Source organism: Lynx canadensis, chromosome D3 (assembly GCF_007474595.2).
Source record: "Lynx canadensis isolate LIC74 chromosome D3, mLynCan4.pri.v2, whole genome shotgun sequence".
Lineage (NCBI taxonomy): Eukaryota > Metazoa > Chordata > Mammalia > Carnivora > Felidae > Lynx > Lynx canadensis.
The window spans coordinates 88311500-88329710 of NC_044314.2; the positions used below are offsets into that span (position 1 = coordinate 88311500).

Sequence of the window (18211 nt, forward strand, 5' to 3'; positions counted from 1 at the left end):
CGGGACCCAGAGCAGCCAAAGACCCGAGACTAAAACAAATGGCCCAGCTCATCCGGGTGGCGGCCGGCCTGGGATCCAAGCCCCCCTCCTCTCCCCCCCCCGCCCCCCCCCCCACCCCCACCCACTCACACAGAAGCTGCAGAAAACCTGGACCCTGGACAGAAGGAGGCGGCAATTCTTGCAGGGAGACCATCCTGGCTAAGAACCGGGAGGGGGTGTGTGAACTGCTCTTGGGGGAGGGGAGTGCTGAGCCGAGGAGCCAAAGACCCATGGGATCTGCAGCCCCAGCTCTTTGGGGAGCACCTGGTGCGACCTGAAGGACAAACCCCAGGGAAAGGCGGGCCAGGCTTCCCACGGGGGCACCAAAGGCCCGTGCCTCTGCGTTCACCCGGTCCCGGAGGGCTCGGGGCTGCAGCCTGCTGGAGTGCCAGCCCCTGGCAAGGACCAAGGGCAGTGTGGTGACATCCTGAGCAGGGCCACCAACTTGCCTCCACAGCTGCTGGAGAGAAGCACGCCTGCCCTGTCACCCGAGGATCGGAGGGCGGGGGGGGGCAGGGGGGGGCGGCGGTAGGCAGGGGAGCCGCCTGGGGCGACACGCGGGAGCCCTGCCCCAGTGCCCTCCACCACAGGCTCCTGCAGTCGGCTCAATCCTGACTCCGATTCCCAGCCACAACGCTCACTTGCTGTGCGACCTCAAGCAGTTCACCTTCCCTCTCTGGGCCCCGATTTCTTAACGAGTAAAATGGAGAGAGTACCTGTTCGGTACAGATCTGGAGGGAATTAAGTGAAATCCTGCAAAACATAAACAATCACCAGAAAAGAAGCATGGCCACAACAAACACCAAATAGCAGTCGCTCACCGCCAGGCGTTGCTCTGAGGGCGCTACATGAGGAGCTCATTCAATTCTCACGCCGCCGTGCAAGGAAGGTGCCGGAACCATCATCGCTTTGCAGTGAGCCACAGGGAGGTTTAAGTAACTTGCGCAAGGTCACCCGGCCAAGGCGTGATAAAGATGCGACGTGAACCCACGGGCACCCAGCTAAAGCATACGTGACCCCTCAGCGCCCCTATCGTCTTGTGACGGGGCCAGGGTGCGGGAGGGCGACCGGCCCGGCAAGGCCCAGCACGCAGCTCTGGGCCCCCAGCAGGCTCAGTCTCGGCCCGTATCTGTTGCTGCCTCAACAGGCGGAAGCGTAGCCAGTCCAACTGATCCAGGGGTTCCTGCCCCGGAGCTGCGGCCACGGGCACCAAGGCTCCAGAGCAGCGCCCTGGCCCCAGTACCCTCCTGGCCCCCACCCGCGCTGTGAACGCTGGCCCAGCACCCGGGCAGAGCCTATCGCACAGACGGCTGGGAAAGATGGCCAGGACCCCTGGGCGGGAGTGGGGGCCCAGAGGAGACGAGGCAGGGAGACGAGGTACCCCATCTGTCACACTTCACTCTGTAACCTCAAGACAAGGAACGGGTCCCTCTCCGGGCCTCAGTTTCCTCATCTGCAAAATAAGGGAGGCAACTCAGATCCACAGGCCCCGAGTACACGTGCAAAGAGTCGACTCTAAATCGTGGAAGCGGAGCTCTCGCTGGCCTGATTGGGATGACAAGGAGCTCAGCACCTCACCAGACACCGGGTTCCACTTCAGGGCACCTCGGGCCCCGCAGACACTCTGCTCTGGTGCCCTAAGCCACTCCCCTAAGGCTGGGCCCCCTCCCATCACCAAGCACCGGCCCTCCACATCCCCAGGAGCCCCCTCAGCCTGCTACAGACCCTGTGTTCAACGACGCCAAAGGCCCCTTCCAGGCCTCAACGTCCGCAGAGGCCAGCGCTCACGATCTAGGACCTGATGGCCCCCAGGTTCAAGTCCCAGGTCCACCACTTTCTAGCTGTGTGGCTCTGGGCAAGTCACCTAGTGTCTCTGGGCCTCAGTTTCTCCCTCTGTTAAATGGAAACGGTCGCTGTACCCACCCTCCCAGGACTGCTACGTAAAGAACCGGGCCCACTGCACGTAGGAGCCGTTCGCTTAACGTTTGCCGTTATCGTCCGTAACAATAACATCAGTATCGTCTTCCCCGCGACGGGAATTTCTCCGGCACGAACGCCAAGCCGCTTGCCCAATCCTTCCCACCTCAACCTTCCAATCAACTGGCCCCTGAGGCCCGCCCCCAACCTGGCGCCTACACTCCCACACCGCATCCCACAGGCCAGCCACGGTCCACGCCGGGCCGCCCCGTCCGCTCCCGCTCAGGCCCGTGTGCGCGCGTGGGAGACGGCAGAGGTCCCCGTTTCTCAGACGGGAATGCTGAGGCCCGGGGAGAGAGCCAGGCCCCTCGCGGCGACACCCGCACCCCACCCGGAGGCCGGCCCAGGGCGGGCAGGAGAGCGGGGAGTCGGGGCGCCTCGGGCCGGGGCAGGGCGTACCCGGTTCTCGTCGTAGATGATCTGCACCAGGCTGCGATGCTTCGACTCGATGGGCGGCGGCGACACGGGCTTCTCGGGCTCCGGGGGCTTGGCGGCCTCCTCCTCCAGCTGTTGCTGTGGCAAAGGGGAGAGCGCAGCGGTGAGCGGCCCGGCAGGCGGAAGGAGCACTGCAGCACCCCCATGGCGGAGGGCGGCCCCGCGGCCCCGGCAGGCGACGGGCCCCGCGGACTCGCACAGGAAGTCAGGCTGCTAACCACTTCCTCTGAGTCACCCACCAGGGGACTCCGGGCCCTGGAGGCCCCCAGCTCAGCAGGGAAGGGCCCACCCCAGGCGCTGGGCTGTGTGGCCGGCCTTCCTGCGTTCGAATCCCACTGTGTCGACTTACAAGCCAGGTGAGCAAAAGCGAGCAGCTCCTGGACCTTGATGCGCTGCGGTCTCCTTATCTGTAAAACGGGGCTCAGCGCCAGGCCTCCCGGACAAGTTACCGCATGGGCGAGCATGGACGGGGGGGGGGCACGAAAAGCCGGCGGCTACCCTCCATCATCCGCCCTACAAGTACCATTGGCATCAGGAGAGGCCGTGCGGACTCCAGAGCCAAAGTGTGCAGCCTGGAGCCCTATTTCTACACTTGCTGAGTCGGTAACTGCTGAACTTCTCTGTTCAGCGGGGAAAATGAAACCTCCACCCTAGAGGGCTGGTACGAGGGTTCAAGGCCCCCAGCCACGCACCCAGCACCTAACAGGCAGCTTCTGACCCCCGTCTGCCTCGCGGCCTCTGTACTAGACCGTCCTCCTCCAAACGCCGTAAAGGGCGTCCCTCCGTGCCGCTGTCTGCTTTGTACCGAAAAGGAAAAGTAAAGACCAGAGAGCCTAAGACACCGGCCCAGGGTCACACGGAAGACCGATGCCCAGGTGTGTGCCATCTGAGAACATGCCGAGTGAGAACAGACACGCTCTCCGCTCATGACGCACGGCCTGCCCACGACCACGGAGCAAACCGCCGTGAAGTCAAAAAGGCAGCCAAGAGAAGAGCGCGCGGAAAGAGCCGGAAAATCCAGTCCTGGCTTCTGCCAGCACCAAGGCCTGGCTGGTAGAGCCACGCTGCCTTAGCCCCACAGTGACCCCTGGCAGTAGCTTCCAGAAGGGCAGTCAGCATCTGACAGAACAGAGAAATCCCCCCTCGAAAAGTGCAGAAAAACAAAACAAAACAAAAAACAACGAAGCAAAGAAATGGAAGAAGCACACAGCCAGAAAGGGCAGGCGGAAAGCAGACTGTCCCCCGTTCGCGAAGCTGGTCCTCCCTGAGGCACCGATGAGAAACACCACCTGAGACGCACAGAGACCCCGGCGATGCAGAGCTCCACCGGGGCCGGGGTTCAAACCTCGCTCCAACACCAGCTCTGTGGCCTTGGGTAAGTCACCACACCTCTCTGACCCTCAGTGTCTTCCTCAGAGAGGGCGGGGGGAGCGGCGCCCACCCCGTAAGGCTGCTCGAGGATCAAAGAGGATGTGCATAAAGAGGGCTTTGTCTACACAGCCTGATAAACCCCGGCTACCGAAGGCAGACCAAACCACAGCGAGAGACCCCTTCTGCCCATCGGGACGGCGTAAACGCCAACAGAAACGCGGAGAGAAACAAGCATTGGTGAGGACATGAGAGACGGGGACCTCCGTGCACCGGGGGCCAGAAGGTAAAAGGGGGCAGGTGCTCAAAATGTTACACGCGGGGCTACCAGGCGCCCCAGCAATTGCGCCCCTGCGCACAGAGCCGAGAGAACGGACAGAGCAGCTCACACAGAAACGTGAACACGAGCGGTCACGGCAGCTCTATTCGCAGCAGCCAAGAGGTACGAACAGCCCCACGTCCATCAACACGTGACTGGATGCACAGAACGCGGTCCATCCACACAGTGGATGCGACTTAGCCTTGAAAAGGAACGAAAGGGCGCTGGGCTGGCTCGGTCGGTAGAGCACGTGACACCATCTCGGAGTCACGACTTCAAGCCGCGTGTTGGACTTGGAAATTACTTTAAAAAAAAAAAGAGAAAGAAAGGAAGGCAGCGCAGACACCTGCTATGTGTTATAGGATTCCGCTAATACGAAATACCGAGAACGGGTAAACCCGTAAAGACAGAAACGCAGATCAGAGGCCGGTGGGAGAGGAGGGGATACGCAATGACAGCTAACGGGTACAGGGCCTCCTTGGGAGGAGATGGAAATGTCCCGAAACCAGACAGAAGGGTGGGGGCCCAACACCGTGGAGGCGCTAAATGACAGTGAATTGTTCACTTCAAAACGTTCTGTGGATTTCAGTTAAAAAAAAAAAAAAAAAAAAAAAAAAAAACCGTCAAGGGCTGCGCTGGGCTGCCTGGCTTCCAGCCACAGTCACAGACGCGTGCACACGACCCGCAGCTATAGCCCCGTCCCACGGCCAGGCCGGGAGGGACCAAAGGTGCCCGTACTCTCCCCCGGCCCGTGCAAATGCTGCCTGACCCCGACCAGGGCCCGGCCCCCTCTCGGGACGCCTGAGCCACCATCTTGCAGACCCACGTACTGTCCCGCAGGTCAGGGACACCTTGCTCGACCTTAATGAGCAGCCCAGCCTCAGGACTGGCTGAGCCCCAGTCCCAGCTCTTCCGTGTAAGCACCAGTCCTGACGCCCTTGGGAATCCATCAACAGCCCATACAGCCATCCAACCCTGCTTATGCGGCGCCGAACTGGCCTGACTCGCGGCCCGTGGTGGCCAGGGCGGCCCTTGACCCTACCTGGAGCCCAGACTTCCTTACCTAGAGGGCATGAAGCGTGACCCTGCTTCTCCCAGGGGAAACCCAGATGCTTCTCGGGGTCAAGCCGGTGTCACAGCGGCCCAATCGGCAGTTTCTGACGAGCACCTACGATGCACCAGCACTGCCGGGAGCACAGCAGGGAGCGGGGAGACAAGGACCCTGCTCACACCGCCGTGGCGGGGAGCCCACGGTGTAACAAAGCAGGAAAGGTCATCAAGAAGGGCGCCGGGGCACAACGGGGGTGGCAAACTTCTCCGGGGAAGGCCCCGGGAGTAGAGGCTTCATCCCCCAGCCACCCGGTGTCTGTCCTGACCACTCAGCTCTGACATCCTATCTCGAAAGCAGCCACTGACAACGTGTGACTTTGTGCCAGTAAAACTTTATTTACGAAAACAGGCATCAAGCCAGACTTTGGATTTGCTGGCCCCGGGAGAGAGGGTGGCTGGGGACGAGAGCTCCTACAAAGGCCTCCGCGGAGGGGACGTCTGAGCAGAGACCGGAAGATACCAAAGGGAAGCACGGGAGGAGCAGGGAAAAGGCGGATCGTCAACTAAGCGCATAGCGGTTACTGTTAAGACTAAACTCTACACTTAACATCCCAGATCTCTGCGCTAGCTTTTCTTTGGTTTCCAGAGTTCCCGCGAGGGTCGGTTTTCACGGCACGAGCCCGTCCCCTCACTCACAACCCTGCCACGTGCCGGCACGTCTGGGCCCGCCCATTTCACAGACAGGAAACCGAGGCTGGGGGGCGCGACTGCTCCGAGGCACGGCTGGGGGGGCCCCGCCCGTCCCGATTCCAGAGCCCCGGCGAGAGGCAGGTTGCGAATGAGGGAGAGACGAGCTCAGAGCGGTTAACTGCCCGCCCGGGGAATCGCGCATCACTGGGAAGCGGCAGTAAAGGAGATCGGGCCTCAGAGAGCCTGGCTGCGAATCCTGACCTCGCCCCCACCCCCCCCCACCCCCCCCCGTGCTGGCCGGTACGAAGCCCGAGGCTTCTTTGCTCCAAACTACGCTAAGCTAAAAGTTCAGCTCCTTAACCGCGCCAACACGCGTCACACGTGACCAGCGGCTACCTTTGCGGACGGGGCAGACCTGGAACGTTTCCGCCATCGCAGAAAGTTCCGTGGACGGCAGCGCGCCCCTCAAAACGGCACCCTCGCCCGGGGAGCGTAAGGCCAAGGCCGGCGTTCCCGGGGGGCCACCCTCCCCGAGCGCCGCACCTGCTTCTTCTTCAGCTTGGAGATCTGCTGTTCCAGCATGGTGATCTCGCGGTCCACCCGGTCCATGTTCTGGATCAGCTCCTCCTTGGAGAGCCGCGGAGGTACAAGCTCCAGCTCGGGGTCGGCGTGCGGCGGGCCGGGGGGAGACGCGGGCTCCAGCTTGCCCGCCAGGCCGCGGTCCTGCGGCGGAGAGGAGAGGAGCGCGGGGTCAGCACAAGGGGCACCCCGGCCGGCACCCCCCGCCTCGCTCCCCAGGTTCCCAGCCACAGCGGACGCCCGCCGCGACGGGACCGCTCCCACCGGTGCACCCCGCCCAGCCCCCTGCCCGCTCCGCAAAGGTCAGATCCCTTGTCCTCCTGCAGGCCAGTTTTCACCACCCCCTCTTCCCATAAGACGCCCCCTCTCTTGCCCCACCTGCCTGCCGGTGTGGTGTCCTCCCACCGAACCAGACTCCCCAAGGGTGAGCGCCGGGACCCGCACGTCGGATCCCTGAAGGCGAGGCCTCAGCGGACCCTCCGTGGACGGTTATCCACAATGCTCTGTCCGAACTGGCAACTTCACAGAAGGTTACATAGAGGGCAAGACTGGTTTTGTACCCCCTACCCAGCACCGCCCCCACCTCCACGAAAACCGCAGGACAAGAGGCAGAGAGATCAGAGTCGCCGTCCGCAGTGGGGGACGCTGTCTTACTTTCACTGACTCGTATTTTCCCGCTTTTCCTTCTCTGAGAGCTACTCTTTGTGTACTAAAGCTGTCTTTATAAAAAGAATTTTTTTAGCGTTTATTTATTTCTGAGACACAGAGAGACAGAGCGTGAACGGGGCGGGGGCAGAGAGAGGGGGAGACACAGAATCCGAAGCAGGCTCCAGGCTCCGAGCCGTCAGCCCAGAGCCCGACGCGGGGCTCGAACCCACGGACCGCGAGACCGTGACCTGAGCCGAAGTCGGCCGCTTCACCGACGGAGCCACCCAGGCGCCCCTAAAGCTGTTTTTAAAATTGGGTTAAACAAACGAGGGGATCCTCCATTGGGCTATTTGTTTGACGCTTCGTTCCACCAGCTGAAGTTTACTGAGCACCCAGTGTGCCGGGAGCATATGGGGGCGCAGGGGGGAGGTTTAAAAAAAAAAAAAAAAAACAAAACTAAACGCAGTCCTGACTCGAGCACTCACCTGCATGGCCCCAGGTTCAAATCCCAGCCCACTCGGCCCCCTCCCAGCCTTGTGACCACAGGCGGATCAGGTCTGCTTCTAGCCTCTCTTTCCTCATCTGTACAATGGGACAACTTCCACCTCCCAGGCTGTTGTGAGACTGGGACCAGCGAGGAAGCACAAAGGGCTCAGCTCAGGCCCTGGCACACAAGTGCCTCCTGTGCAGTGGCTGAGACCGTCCTGCCCCACAACCCGGGCTCCGGGCCCGTCAGCACAGGCGGAACCCAGCCCGCGCCCGGAGCCAGCCGCAAGGCCAAGCCGGCAGCTGCTGGCAGAGGAGGCCCCGGGAGGAGCTCCAGGCGGCTGCCTCCCCGCCCCCAGGCAGCTGCACCGGAGGACAGGGGACACATTCTTCCCCAGGACAACTGCAGCCCCAGCGACTGCCAAGCGCTCCCCATCTCGGGACCAGCAGAGGCCGCTCTCTCCTACATCCACGCCTCTGCCCCCTACAGACCCCCTTGGGCAAGGTCCACGGCCCAAGGTTCTCAGGATGTCACTGGGTTTGCCTTCTGCCCCCGTTGTTCCCAACTGAGACATGGGGACAGCTGGCATCAGGACTCCCAGGCCTTCCACGCTCAGAACCTTCATGGGAAATGCAGAAAAGGCCCCAAGTCCCTCAACCACCTGGCCCCCACGCTGCTCAGGCCACCTCCACAGGGAAACCCCAGAAAGCAAACCAGGCACCGCTCCTGACTCGGCCCGTCCCAGTTCTCAGCACAACTTACCCACCAGACTCCCACAGCAGCCCTCCAGGGACCTGCCTCTTTGTCCCCATTGCACAGATGAGGAAACTGAGAACCCGAAGGCACCTGCCTGGTGCTGTTCTAAGCCAGTGGCCAGCACGCTTTTCTGTAAAAGGCTAGGTAGAAAATATTTCAGCTTTGCGTCTTGGACTCTGCCCAATTACTCACCCATCACTGAATTGGGAAAGCAGCCACCGACAAGACACAAACAAATGAACATGGCCGTGTGCCGATAAAACTTTATTTACAAGAGCGGGCTGAGCACTAAGTTTGAAACTTACTAAGTTTGCCAACCTCTCTGCTCTTCGCAATTCACAAGTCTTAACTCAGGTCGTTGTCGCAAATACCCTAAGAAGCAGGAATAAACAGCGTTTTCCCCATTTCCCAGATGAAGAAACTGAGACCCAGTAAGGTTCAGCGACATGCCTGAGGTCACCAGCCACAATGCAATGGAACCCTGGCTCAGAGGGCACCAGAGGCCGAGGTCGGGCCTCAATCATACCCCCTGGAGGTGGGCGGACCACGAGACCAGGCTGCAGGGTGTCCCGCAGCAGAAGCAGGGTCCAGAGCACGCGTTTATTTACCTCAAAGAACGGCATGGCTAGGCGAGCGCGAGCAAGATCTCTTCTAGAGTCCAGGACCCCTGAAATTTGTGGCAAACCGTGTGATGAAAAATTCCCTAGAAAGACACTCGCTGGGCTTGGGGGACCTAACTCCTCCCCAACAGGAGGCCCATGCTGGTGGACACGAGTGCCACGGGCACCTGGCCCCACACATACCAAACCGGAATCAGCTCACGTCCTCTGGCACCTGAGGGCCTTTGCACAGGCCACCCTCTCTGCCCACAGGGCCCCCACCTGGGCCAGCTGAAATCCGCTTTGCCTTCTCATGCCACCTCCCCCGGCCCCTAACTGAGTTCTGCCCCTTCCTCTATGCGGCCAGGGCACTCGGCTGGTCTCTGCCCGCAGGCTCCGTCATTTCCCAGGGTTCTTGAGATACGAGGTGGCAGGGGAGGCGGTGCCCGGCACCGAGCAGCATTATCCGCTGTAAGAAACATTTCCCTCCCCTCCCCTCTCGGGTCTTCCGCCAGGACCAAGAAAGGAAGATCAACAGAATCCCAGCCCAGGAGTAGATCTCAAAAGCAACATTCGCAAAAAGAAGGCCTCCATCCCTAAAGCTGGCAAGGTCAGTGCAAGGGTCAGACGAAGCAAGTGGCAACGGCTGGGAACTGCTGACAAGGTTGCTGGAAAACTTCTCCTTAAATTCTCGACGAATAAAAGCGGGTCTTCTTCAATGGCCTCTTATCGCTCGAAGCTCAGGCTTAGCTTTTATGATCAGCAAAAATGCAGTAGGTCCATCAATGGCTGAACAGACAAACAAAACGTGGATCGTCACACAACGGAACGTGACTCAGCCAGAAAAAGGAACAAAGCCCTGGGCCGTGCCACAACGTGGCTGAACCTTGAGAACACGATGCTGAGTGAAAGACACCAGACAGCAAAGGCCACGGATTACATGACTCCACGTACGGGAAATGTCAACAGGCAAATCCAGAAAGACAGAGCGCAGACTGGTGGTCACCAGGCGCTGGGGAGGGAGGAATGGGGAGTGGCTGCTAATGGGTGTGGGACCTCCTTTCGGGGTGATGAGAATGTTCTGGGACTAGTGGAAGCGAGTGGTTGCCCGGCGGCGTTGAGAATGCACTAAATGCCACTGAATTGTTCGCTTTATGTGGTTAATTGCAGGTTATGTAAATTTCACCTCGACTTAAAAAGAAAAGGCACACCCAGAGGGCAAAGGGCGCTTTCTCCAGGACCAGGTTTTCCAGGACTGGGACCCAGGGAGCCTGGCTAGAGGACCTCCAGACGGTTCTCCCGATGGCTGCTGGCCTGATTCACTTCAGCCCAGAGCCACAGGAGCAACACAACAAACCCACACCCCAGCCGGTCGCCAGGTAGGCAGCTGGCACCATTTTTCCCATCAGATGCCCCTGGTGTAAAATTCGGGCCAACACAGAAGAGAAAAACGCGTTATGCAAAAGTAAAGACACAGGCAGCAAAAGACCTGTGGCTGGGGAGGCCCCCCTCGTCCCAACTTCAGGAAGGGGCAGGGCTGGCCTCCGACCCTCCGAGTCTACCCCCTCGTGGCAATCACAACAATGCGTTCCAAGACAGGCAAGGACCCCACACACAGGCAAGGAGGGAAACAGCTGTGGGCAGGAAATGTGGAGATGGGAGGGAAATCGCTTCCTTTTCGCTGGCCTTGAACATGGGAAGAGGAAGGCCCGGAGTCTCAAACTGCCTTCTTGTTAACACAAGACCACAGGAAAAACGGCAGACCAAGAGATGGGGACCTGGTGACATTCATGTCACCCGAATCAAGCTGTGCCTGAAGCCCACCAACCCTGGATTTCAGTCGTATGAGCCAAGACCCATGCTGAAGTGAGTCTGACATGGGTTTTCTGTCCCTTTCAGCCAACAGAGCCCCACCACACAAAGGGACTTTCAGAAGTGGTTCTGTGCGTGATGGCTCTAAAGTCCCCTAAAGCAAAGTTTGGTGAATTCCAAAGGAAGCCCAATACCACAAAACTCCAGCGGCTCAAGGGCAGGGAAGCGTTAGAAAACAGAACATTTTTGGGGCGCCTGGGTGGCGCAGTCGGTTAAGCGTCCGACTTCAGCCAGGTCACGATCTCGCAGTCTGTGAGTTTGAGCCCCGCGTCGGGCTCTGGGCTGATGGCTCAGAGCCTGAAGCCTGTTTCCCATTCTGTGTCTCCCTCTCTCCCTGCCCCTCCCCCGTTCATGCTCTGTCTCTCTCTGTCCCAAAAATAAATAAACGTTGAAAAAAAAATTTTTTTTAAAAAAATAAAAAAAAAATAAAAAAAAAAAACATTTTTATATGAAAAAGGAACACAGCTGGCAGGGGGCGGGGCTGTAAAAAAAAAAAAAAAATTGCACTGAATTCCTGTCTCATGCGTCCGGCTAAATTCCACGCGGCAGACGCAAAAAACATCTGAACACTTGCAGAGCTGTGTTCCCTCCTGGCTTCTTCTCTTGCCCAAATCTGCTCGAACTTTCCAAATGCTCTCAGCAGCCTGGGGCAAGAACAGGGTCCAGGTGGCCCCTGTGCTGGGCCCATCACTCCCCTGACCCCCAAGGTCCAGGAAGAGAAGACAGACACAGAGAAACAGAAACAGACACAAAGACTAAGGCTCACAGAGGGAGAGGGAGCCCCACCAGGGAACTTCAAGAAGAGGGACGAGCAGGCGATCACAGCTACTGAGAGGCACGGAGACCCTCAGGAGGTTCCAAGCCACCATTCCGGAGAGCCAGGCTGGGCGGGCAGCTGGCCAGAGACAACTGGCAGCCTGTTCTCTGGGCAGAACCGGACAGGAGCTCGGGCCACAGCCCACTGGGGGCCCCAGTCCCTAGGGAGGAAATCAGACCTCCCTGGCGTGGCCCTTGGCCGGACCACTGACCTGGCCCTCTGCCCCTCCACACATACCCCTCTCCCCTAGCCGTCCAAGGCTCTCTTCGGGAAACAGCTTTTCTAACGGCAACATCCCTCCCCCAGCGGAGGAGACAGACTCAGGTGCCCACGGCGGGGGGTGTGGCGGGCACTGGGAGGAGGGAGGCCGATGGCCGGCTAGCGGGACCAGACGGGAAGCCTGAGGACCAGGGCAGCCTGGTGGGCAGGGATGGGCTGCAGACCCAGGCTGCCTGGCCTTCAGCGACGTGGGCGAGTGGCTCCCGCTCGCTCAGCCTGGGGCCCGGGGCTCCTTTACAAAAGGAGATCGCAGATCACGGGAGCGGGGCCGAGATGACGCAACGGCACGACACTCGCTTGGCACAGGACCCGGCTCACCCGCTTAGCACCGTCTTGCCGTCGTCAGCGCCCCGAGAGCCCTCCTCTCCCGCCAGCCCCCCAGCGAAGGCCCTGCACCGGCCAGAAATCCCACCGATCCATCCTATCCGGCATCAGGCAGGGAAGAGGACCCACAGGCCCGAGTGGGGCCACGTCCACCCCCTCGCCTGCTCCCACCCCCACCAGGGCCGCAGTAAGAGAAGCGCTGACCTCACCCACCAGGCGGGAGGCTGCTGACGAGCTAGTTGTGAAGGAACACTCAGCATGTGCAGGAGTGACGTCCATCCCTCAGCCGGCCAAGGACGGGCATGTCACCTGGCCGCGGTCCCTGCCCCATCCCAGACAGTGACAGTAAAACAGCTTCGGGGGCAGTTAGGTGACCCTAACGGACAGTCCGGGCCACTGGCTGCGATCCCTCCATTAGCACCTCTGTCAGCTTCCTCTGTGTGAAATGGAGACCAAAGAAGCTTCCAGCCTCCACTGTCCTGAGGTTTACTGAAACAGCAGGACCACCTCCCCAACCAGCACACCGTAGGCACTTAATCTGTGCACATTCGCCCCCACCAGCTCCGCTCGACTTTCCACTTAAAATTTTTTTTTACATTTTTATTTTATTTTTGAGAGAGAGAGAGAGAGACAGAGAGCAAGCGGGGGAGGGGCAGAGAGAGAGAGAGAGGGAGACACAGAATCCGAAGCGGGCTCCACGCTCCGAGCCGTGAGCACAGAGCCCGACGCGGGGTTCGAACTCACAGACCACGAGATCAGGACCTGAGCCGAAGTCAGACACCCAACCGACTGAGCCACCCAGGAGCCCCTCGACTTTCCATTTTAAAGAGGAGTAAAGTGAAAGAGGTCTCCGGGGCACGGGGGGTGGGGCATGGTGGCCCCGCAGGCCGGACGCGTTCAGGTAGGAGCAGGCCCCCGTCCGGCCAGGAAGCGGCCTGCGAGCCGACCTCGGTCCCGGCCCCTCCTCTCGCTGCCCACCCTCGGCCCGAGCTGTGCCCCACCTGGCACGCCCACCGCCCCCACCCCTCGCCTTGCACCCGGTGCGGCCGCAGAAGCACCCAGGTCCTCAGGGGCTCCCGGCCAGGGCCGGGCCTTACCTTGGACGGGTCCTCCGAGCCCCCAGGCGGGCCCGCAGCCAGCAGGGGTGAGGGCCGCAGCAGGGGGTCCGGCAGCAGCTCCAGGCGAGGGCGCTTGCTCTCGACGAACTCCATCTCTGACTTGCCCAGCTCGGGCAGGTAGGAGTGGGACTCGGGTCGCAGGTGGAGCTCCTGGGACCTGCGGGAGGCAAGGACACAGGGCCTCGCGGCTGCCGCCCTCCCGCCGAGCACCTGCCGTGTGCCCCGCCCCCCGCGACCCTGAGGGAGAAGTGCCCATCGGGCCAAGGGCACACAGCGAGGCAAGCTTCAATCCCAGACTCGTCCTCCCACGAGTCAGCACTCGCTACGTTAATAGAAAGAGAACGTACTGGTGATTCCCCACCCCCGCGCTGCCGAGAGCGGCCCACGGCCAGCAGCATCAGCCCCGCCTGGAGCCGGCTACAAACGCACAGCCTTGAGTCCCACCCCAGACCTACAGAGTCAGACTGTGCATGTAAACAAGAACCCCGGGTGATTCATGGGCACGGTCGAATCCAAAAAGCCTTGTGGGTCCAACACAGGCAGTAACACACATGCTGTTCTTTGCACATCCCCCACCCGGGGCAGACATCACTAGCCAACCACAGCACTCTGGCTGCTAAAGCTGGCCGTGCGTCCTTCCCAGCTCAGCCAGCTGCCTGGGGCAGAGACGGGAGCTGTCCAGCCTAACACTGCCGACCGGCTCTCCTCAACCCTGCTCCCCAGTCTGCAGAGGTCAAAAGTGGCCCAGAGAGGACATGGCCTTGCCTGAACACACACAGCACGGCCGGGACTCACAGACTCCGCCCCCCGCTACTGCTCCCGAGCGGACAGCCTGAATGCCCCTCTGCTAAAATGCGTTTCACCTTGATGCCTGCCCGGAACACTCCAAGAACATGCTCAGCTCCGGGACTCTGCACATGCTGTTCCCTCTGTCTGGAAGGCCTTCACCAGCTCTCTGAATGGTCGGCTACATATCGGACAAACGTCCCTCCCCTCAGAGGCCTTTCTGGCCACCCCAGCCAGAGAGCTAATACCTTGCTCACCCTGTAGCTAATAAATGGGTCACCTGCCTCATTCTGGAGTCATCTTGTGGGTGTCTGTGAGGCATCTGCCCTGGAGACAGGGCCGCCTACCGTCGTGCGCCCACAGCCTAGAACGGGCCAGCACATGACATCTGAGCTTAGGACTCTCAGCGGTCAGTGCTGTCATGATCTCCGGCATCTTGGGGCCCCGCTCTGGCCTCGGCCCTCCCCTCACTGGGGTCCCCGTCCCGCTGCACGGGCTCATCCCCTTCCCCCCGGATTTAAGGACAGGTAGGCCCAGCCACAGGCAGACACCAGAGGGCCTCGGCTGGTAGCTGAGGGACAGAGAGGGACTGGGAGAAAAGGGGAAGACAACAGGAGGGAGGAGGGGGCAGCCGGGGTGCACCCAGGCGGGACGTGTCCCTCTCACCGGCACCCCAGCCCCGCCCCTCCGCATCTTGGCAGTCGACCCCTCCTGCCTAGGACAACCCCCCCCCCCCCAGAGACCACTGAAGGCCCACGCTGCGAAGTCGGAGGGCCACATGGCCCTTCCCCGCTCCCCCGCAACTGCGCCCCAAGTCACAGCTGCACCAGGACGAGGGCAGGCACACAGCACGGCAGCCCCGCGACTTAACACCAGCCCTGCATGCTCTTGCCTCCTCCCCCGGCCTGAGGACCGACCCCGCGGCTCCCACCTAGGCGGCGTGCAAGCCTCTCCTCACCTCTCGTTCCCAGGCTGAAATTCGGACAGCAGGGAGGGCCTCCTCCTCTGGGGCTGGAGGATGGAACCGGGCGACAGGTGCGAGGCGTAGTCACGGGGGTGGTGCTGGTACTCGAGCAGCCCGACGTCCTGCAGCGAGAGGCCGAGGAAGCGGGTGAGCCAAGACGGCCCGCTCCACGGTCACGGGCGCAGCCGGGCTCTCGCTCCTGCGCGGGGCCACGTCCGCGTCCACGCGTGGCTCCGGACGCCCGGGGTGGCCAGAGGGCGTGCCCAGGGCCAGTCGCCGGCTAACATGCACCCTGGGCCGTGCCACCGCGGTCCCTCACCCGGCCCCACACTGGCACCTGCAGCACGTGTGATTACGCCCTCCTCCCCAGTGACACCACCGAGCCCGCCTGGTAGCGGGCGGCTGGAAAGGGCACAGCCCGCGTGTCTAGCGGGGCACTGAGGGGATAGGGTGTGTGCGTGAGACTGCAGGGCACAGGCCTGTGAGGCTCGAAGACCAGCTTCCAAAACAAGGGGCCACCTTGGGGTTCCCCTGTCTTGTCTGTGAAAAGAAAACCCACCCACGTGTGTCCAGCCAAAGTCAGAAGGGGAAATGAGCTTCAGACAAAACCCTCCTTCTTCAGTAACGTGCCATCCATCACCCCTTCTCATCTGGGGAAAAACCGAACGCTAACAAATTACAAGTATCCTGATTATCAACTACACTCTGATTCGAGACACGTTAAAAAGCGTTTTTAAAACAGCACAGAAACGAGCGTTTCGAAAGAGAAAACAGGGCCGGCTTCCCACTGTACCAATCCAAATCGATTCGCTCTGCCTGCCTAGAACACTCAGTTACACTGTGTGCGGCAATCAATTAGCGATGTCTGGCACAGGTAAGGCTTAGGCAGAGGGGCACCGTGTGTGATTTATCTTCTTCTAGGCACCTCTCTTAATTCTCCCAAGTTTCCGTTAAAAAAGTCTAGTCGGTCTTCTCATGCTCCTGTTGTCCGGCTGTTTTTTTTTTTTTAAGCAGTTATTCCTGCAAAGACGATCAGATGCTATCAGGCAGGTGTGCTGGGAGTGTGTGCGTTTCAGACCCTCCAAAGCAAGCATGTAAGAGGCTGGGACGCAAAAGGCTGGAGAAGACGAGTAAATGGAATGAACGGGGACCCCAGCGACTTCGGAGGCTGGAAACGCTGAGGAGGCCCAATGTGGGGAAGAAAGGCTGCAGGGCCTCGGGCTGGGGGAACTGTCCATCACTCCAACCCTCTGAGCCTCAGTTTCCTCATCTTTGAAAGGGGTGCCTGACCATATGGAAGGAGGTCCCTGTGCTTCCTACCACAAACCCTCCGTAACTCTCCAAAGACCTCCCTCAAGATGACAGGTGGCTTCCGGAAGGCAGAGAAGGGCTCAGCCCTCCCCTCCGCCCCCCCCCCCCACTCTGTGATGTCTAGCACGAGGCCCCAGGTGCTCGCAAATGGAGGCGGGTGGGAAGGAGGAGGAAGGGGGAAGGCCCTGGGGGGGGGAGGGAGGGAGGGAGGGAGCGAGGCCTCTGGGATCACGCTGGCAAGGCTGCCAGGCCCAGATCACACGCACGTGCAGAGGTGTGAGAAGGAATCGGCAGCCTCTGCCGTCTGCCAGGGGGAAGGTTTTCCCCGCCCGGCTCTCTCGCGCAAAAGCAAAATGAGCAAAGCGGCAAGAGACAGACAGTCCGATCCCTCAGGAGACAGACAAGCCAACGCCTCGGCGAGACAGCACCTACGTCCGCCAACGGAGGTGGGAAGAGGCACGGGGTACATGGGGCCCTGGGCGGGGGGGGGGGGGGGGGGGGGGGTCGGAGAGGCCACTTCACGAACTTTCTGGCCTCAGTTTCCCAGTTTAGGAGCCAAGCGGGAGACACTCGTCAGCAAAGCCCCTCCGAGGGGCATCTCAGGGGCCATTCCTGCGGTGTCCTCACTAAACCCCACCCTAGGCCCCGAAGCTGGTCTCTCCAGGGCTGAGCCGGGGACCCCCCCCCCCAGGGGGGTCTGGAAGCTCCACAGGAAGCCCAGAATCGGGGACGTCCCAAGAGAGAAGCTGACCCGAGGTGGGGCGCACCAGGCCCTCAGGCTCCAAGCCTCCCGGCCACGTCTCAGAGCCCACGAACTCTACGTGATGTAACAAAATAATAACAACACCCAACGTTCATGAACTGCCCGTGTCTGCCCGCCGACAAAAGCTTTAAACGTGTTTTTCATTTAATTCCCACGGTGACGCCATGAGGCGGGTCTCATGCACAGTCCCACACAAACATGAGACCTCGGGCACAGAGAAGGTAAGTGACTCGCCTAGGTGACGCAGCAAGGAGGGGAGGTTCTGAGATGCAGGACTGAGGCCAGGCTGGCTTCCTGCTGAGGGACGGGGAGGGGCAGACTGCAGGTTCTGAACGTACCCCCAAAAGGTGACAGCAACAAACCAGACTTGGGGGGCAGGGGCCTGCCCTGCCCTTGCCACATGCTCACAGAGCTGCTTGCTCAGAGAACTGGGGGGATGTCCTCAGCCGTGGTGCCTCTGACACTAGAAATCGGGACTTGCCGATAAACTATGCCCCTCAAACTCCCCAGGAAGGGGACAGGCACTGTGGAAAATCAACTTAACCAGGAGAGAACCCCGTCTGGCACGTCCCTGGCTAGATCCTAAGGAGCCACAAGGACAAAGGGGCTGAGGCATCTGGGCCTCGGGTCAAATCCAAACTGGGTCTGGATTCTGGGAGATGCTGGAGGGAGGGGCCGGGAGAAAGGTTTTCTTTGCAGCTGTGCTACGAGAACATGAGCTCCTCGCTGGCTCCTGGGATAGGGTTTCTCACCCAGGGGGTGCTGAGGAAACATCTGGAGCTGCACGTGGCAGGCAAAGGACTCGTGGGCCCCTCCTGGAGAGGTGGGGTTCCCACCTCAGGGCCTTTGCACGTGCTGTTTCCTCTGCCTGGAACATTCCTTAACCACATTTCCCCATGCCCGGCCCTCCAGTTCCTTTCAGGTTTTGATCCCAATGTCAGCTTCCCAGTGAGGCCTCCCTCCCTGGCGCCTGACTTCAATTAGGAACCCCACAACCTCCGCCTTCCCTCGCCCCTCCTTCCCTGCTCAT

At 60.6% G+C, this 18211-nt stretch overlaps 1 protein-coding gene across 21 annotated transcripts in view; it reads right to left on the reverse strand.

Moving 5' to 3' along the window:
- NCOR2 (nuclear receptor corepressor 2) overlaps positions 1–18211 on the reverse strand; it is a 183099-nt gene that overhangs the window by 125229 nt on the left and 39659 nt on the right. For 20 of the 21 annotated variants that reach the window (XM_030336915.1, XM_030336910.1, XM_030336912.1 and 17 more), the window contains exons 3-6: positions 15102–15229; positions 13337–13514; positions 6422–6601; positions 2416–2529 (exon numbers count right to left, since the gene is read on the reverse strand). In XM_030336915.1, the coding sequence (XP_030192775.1) occupies positions 2416–2529; positions 6422–6601; positions 13337–13514; positions 15102–15229 (600 nt within the window). Of the gene's footprint in view, positions 1–2415; positions 2530–6421; positions 6602–8956; positions 8987–13336; positions 13515–15101; positions 15230–18211 lie in introns of those variants that run through there. The other variant, XM_030336925.1, reaches the window with a different exon arrangement.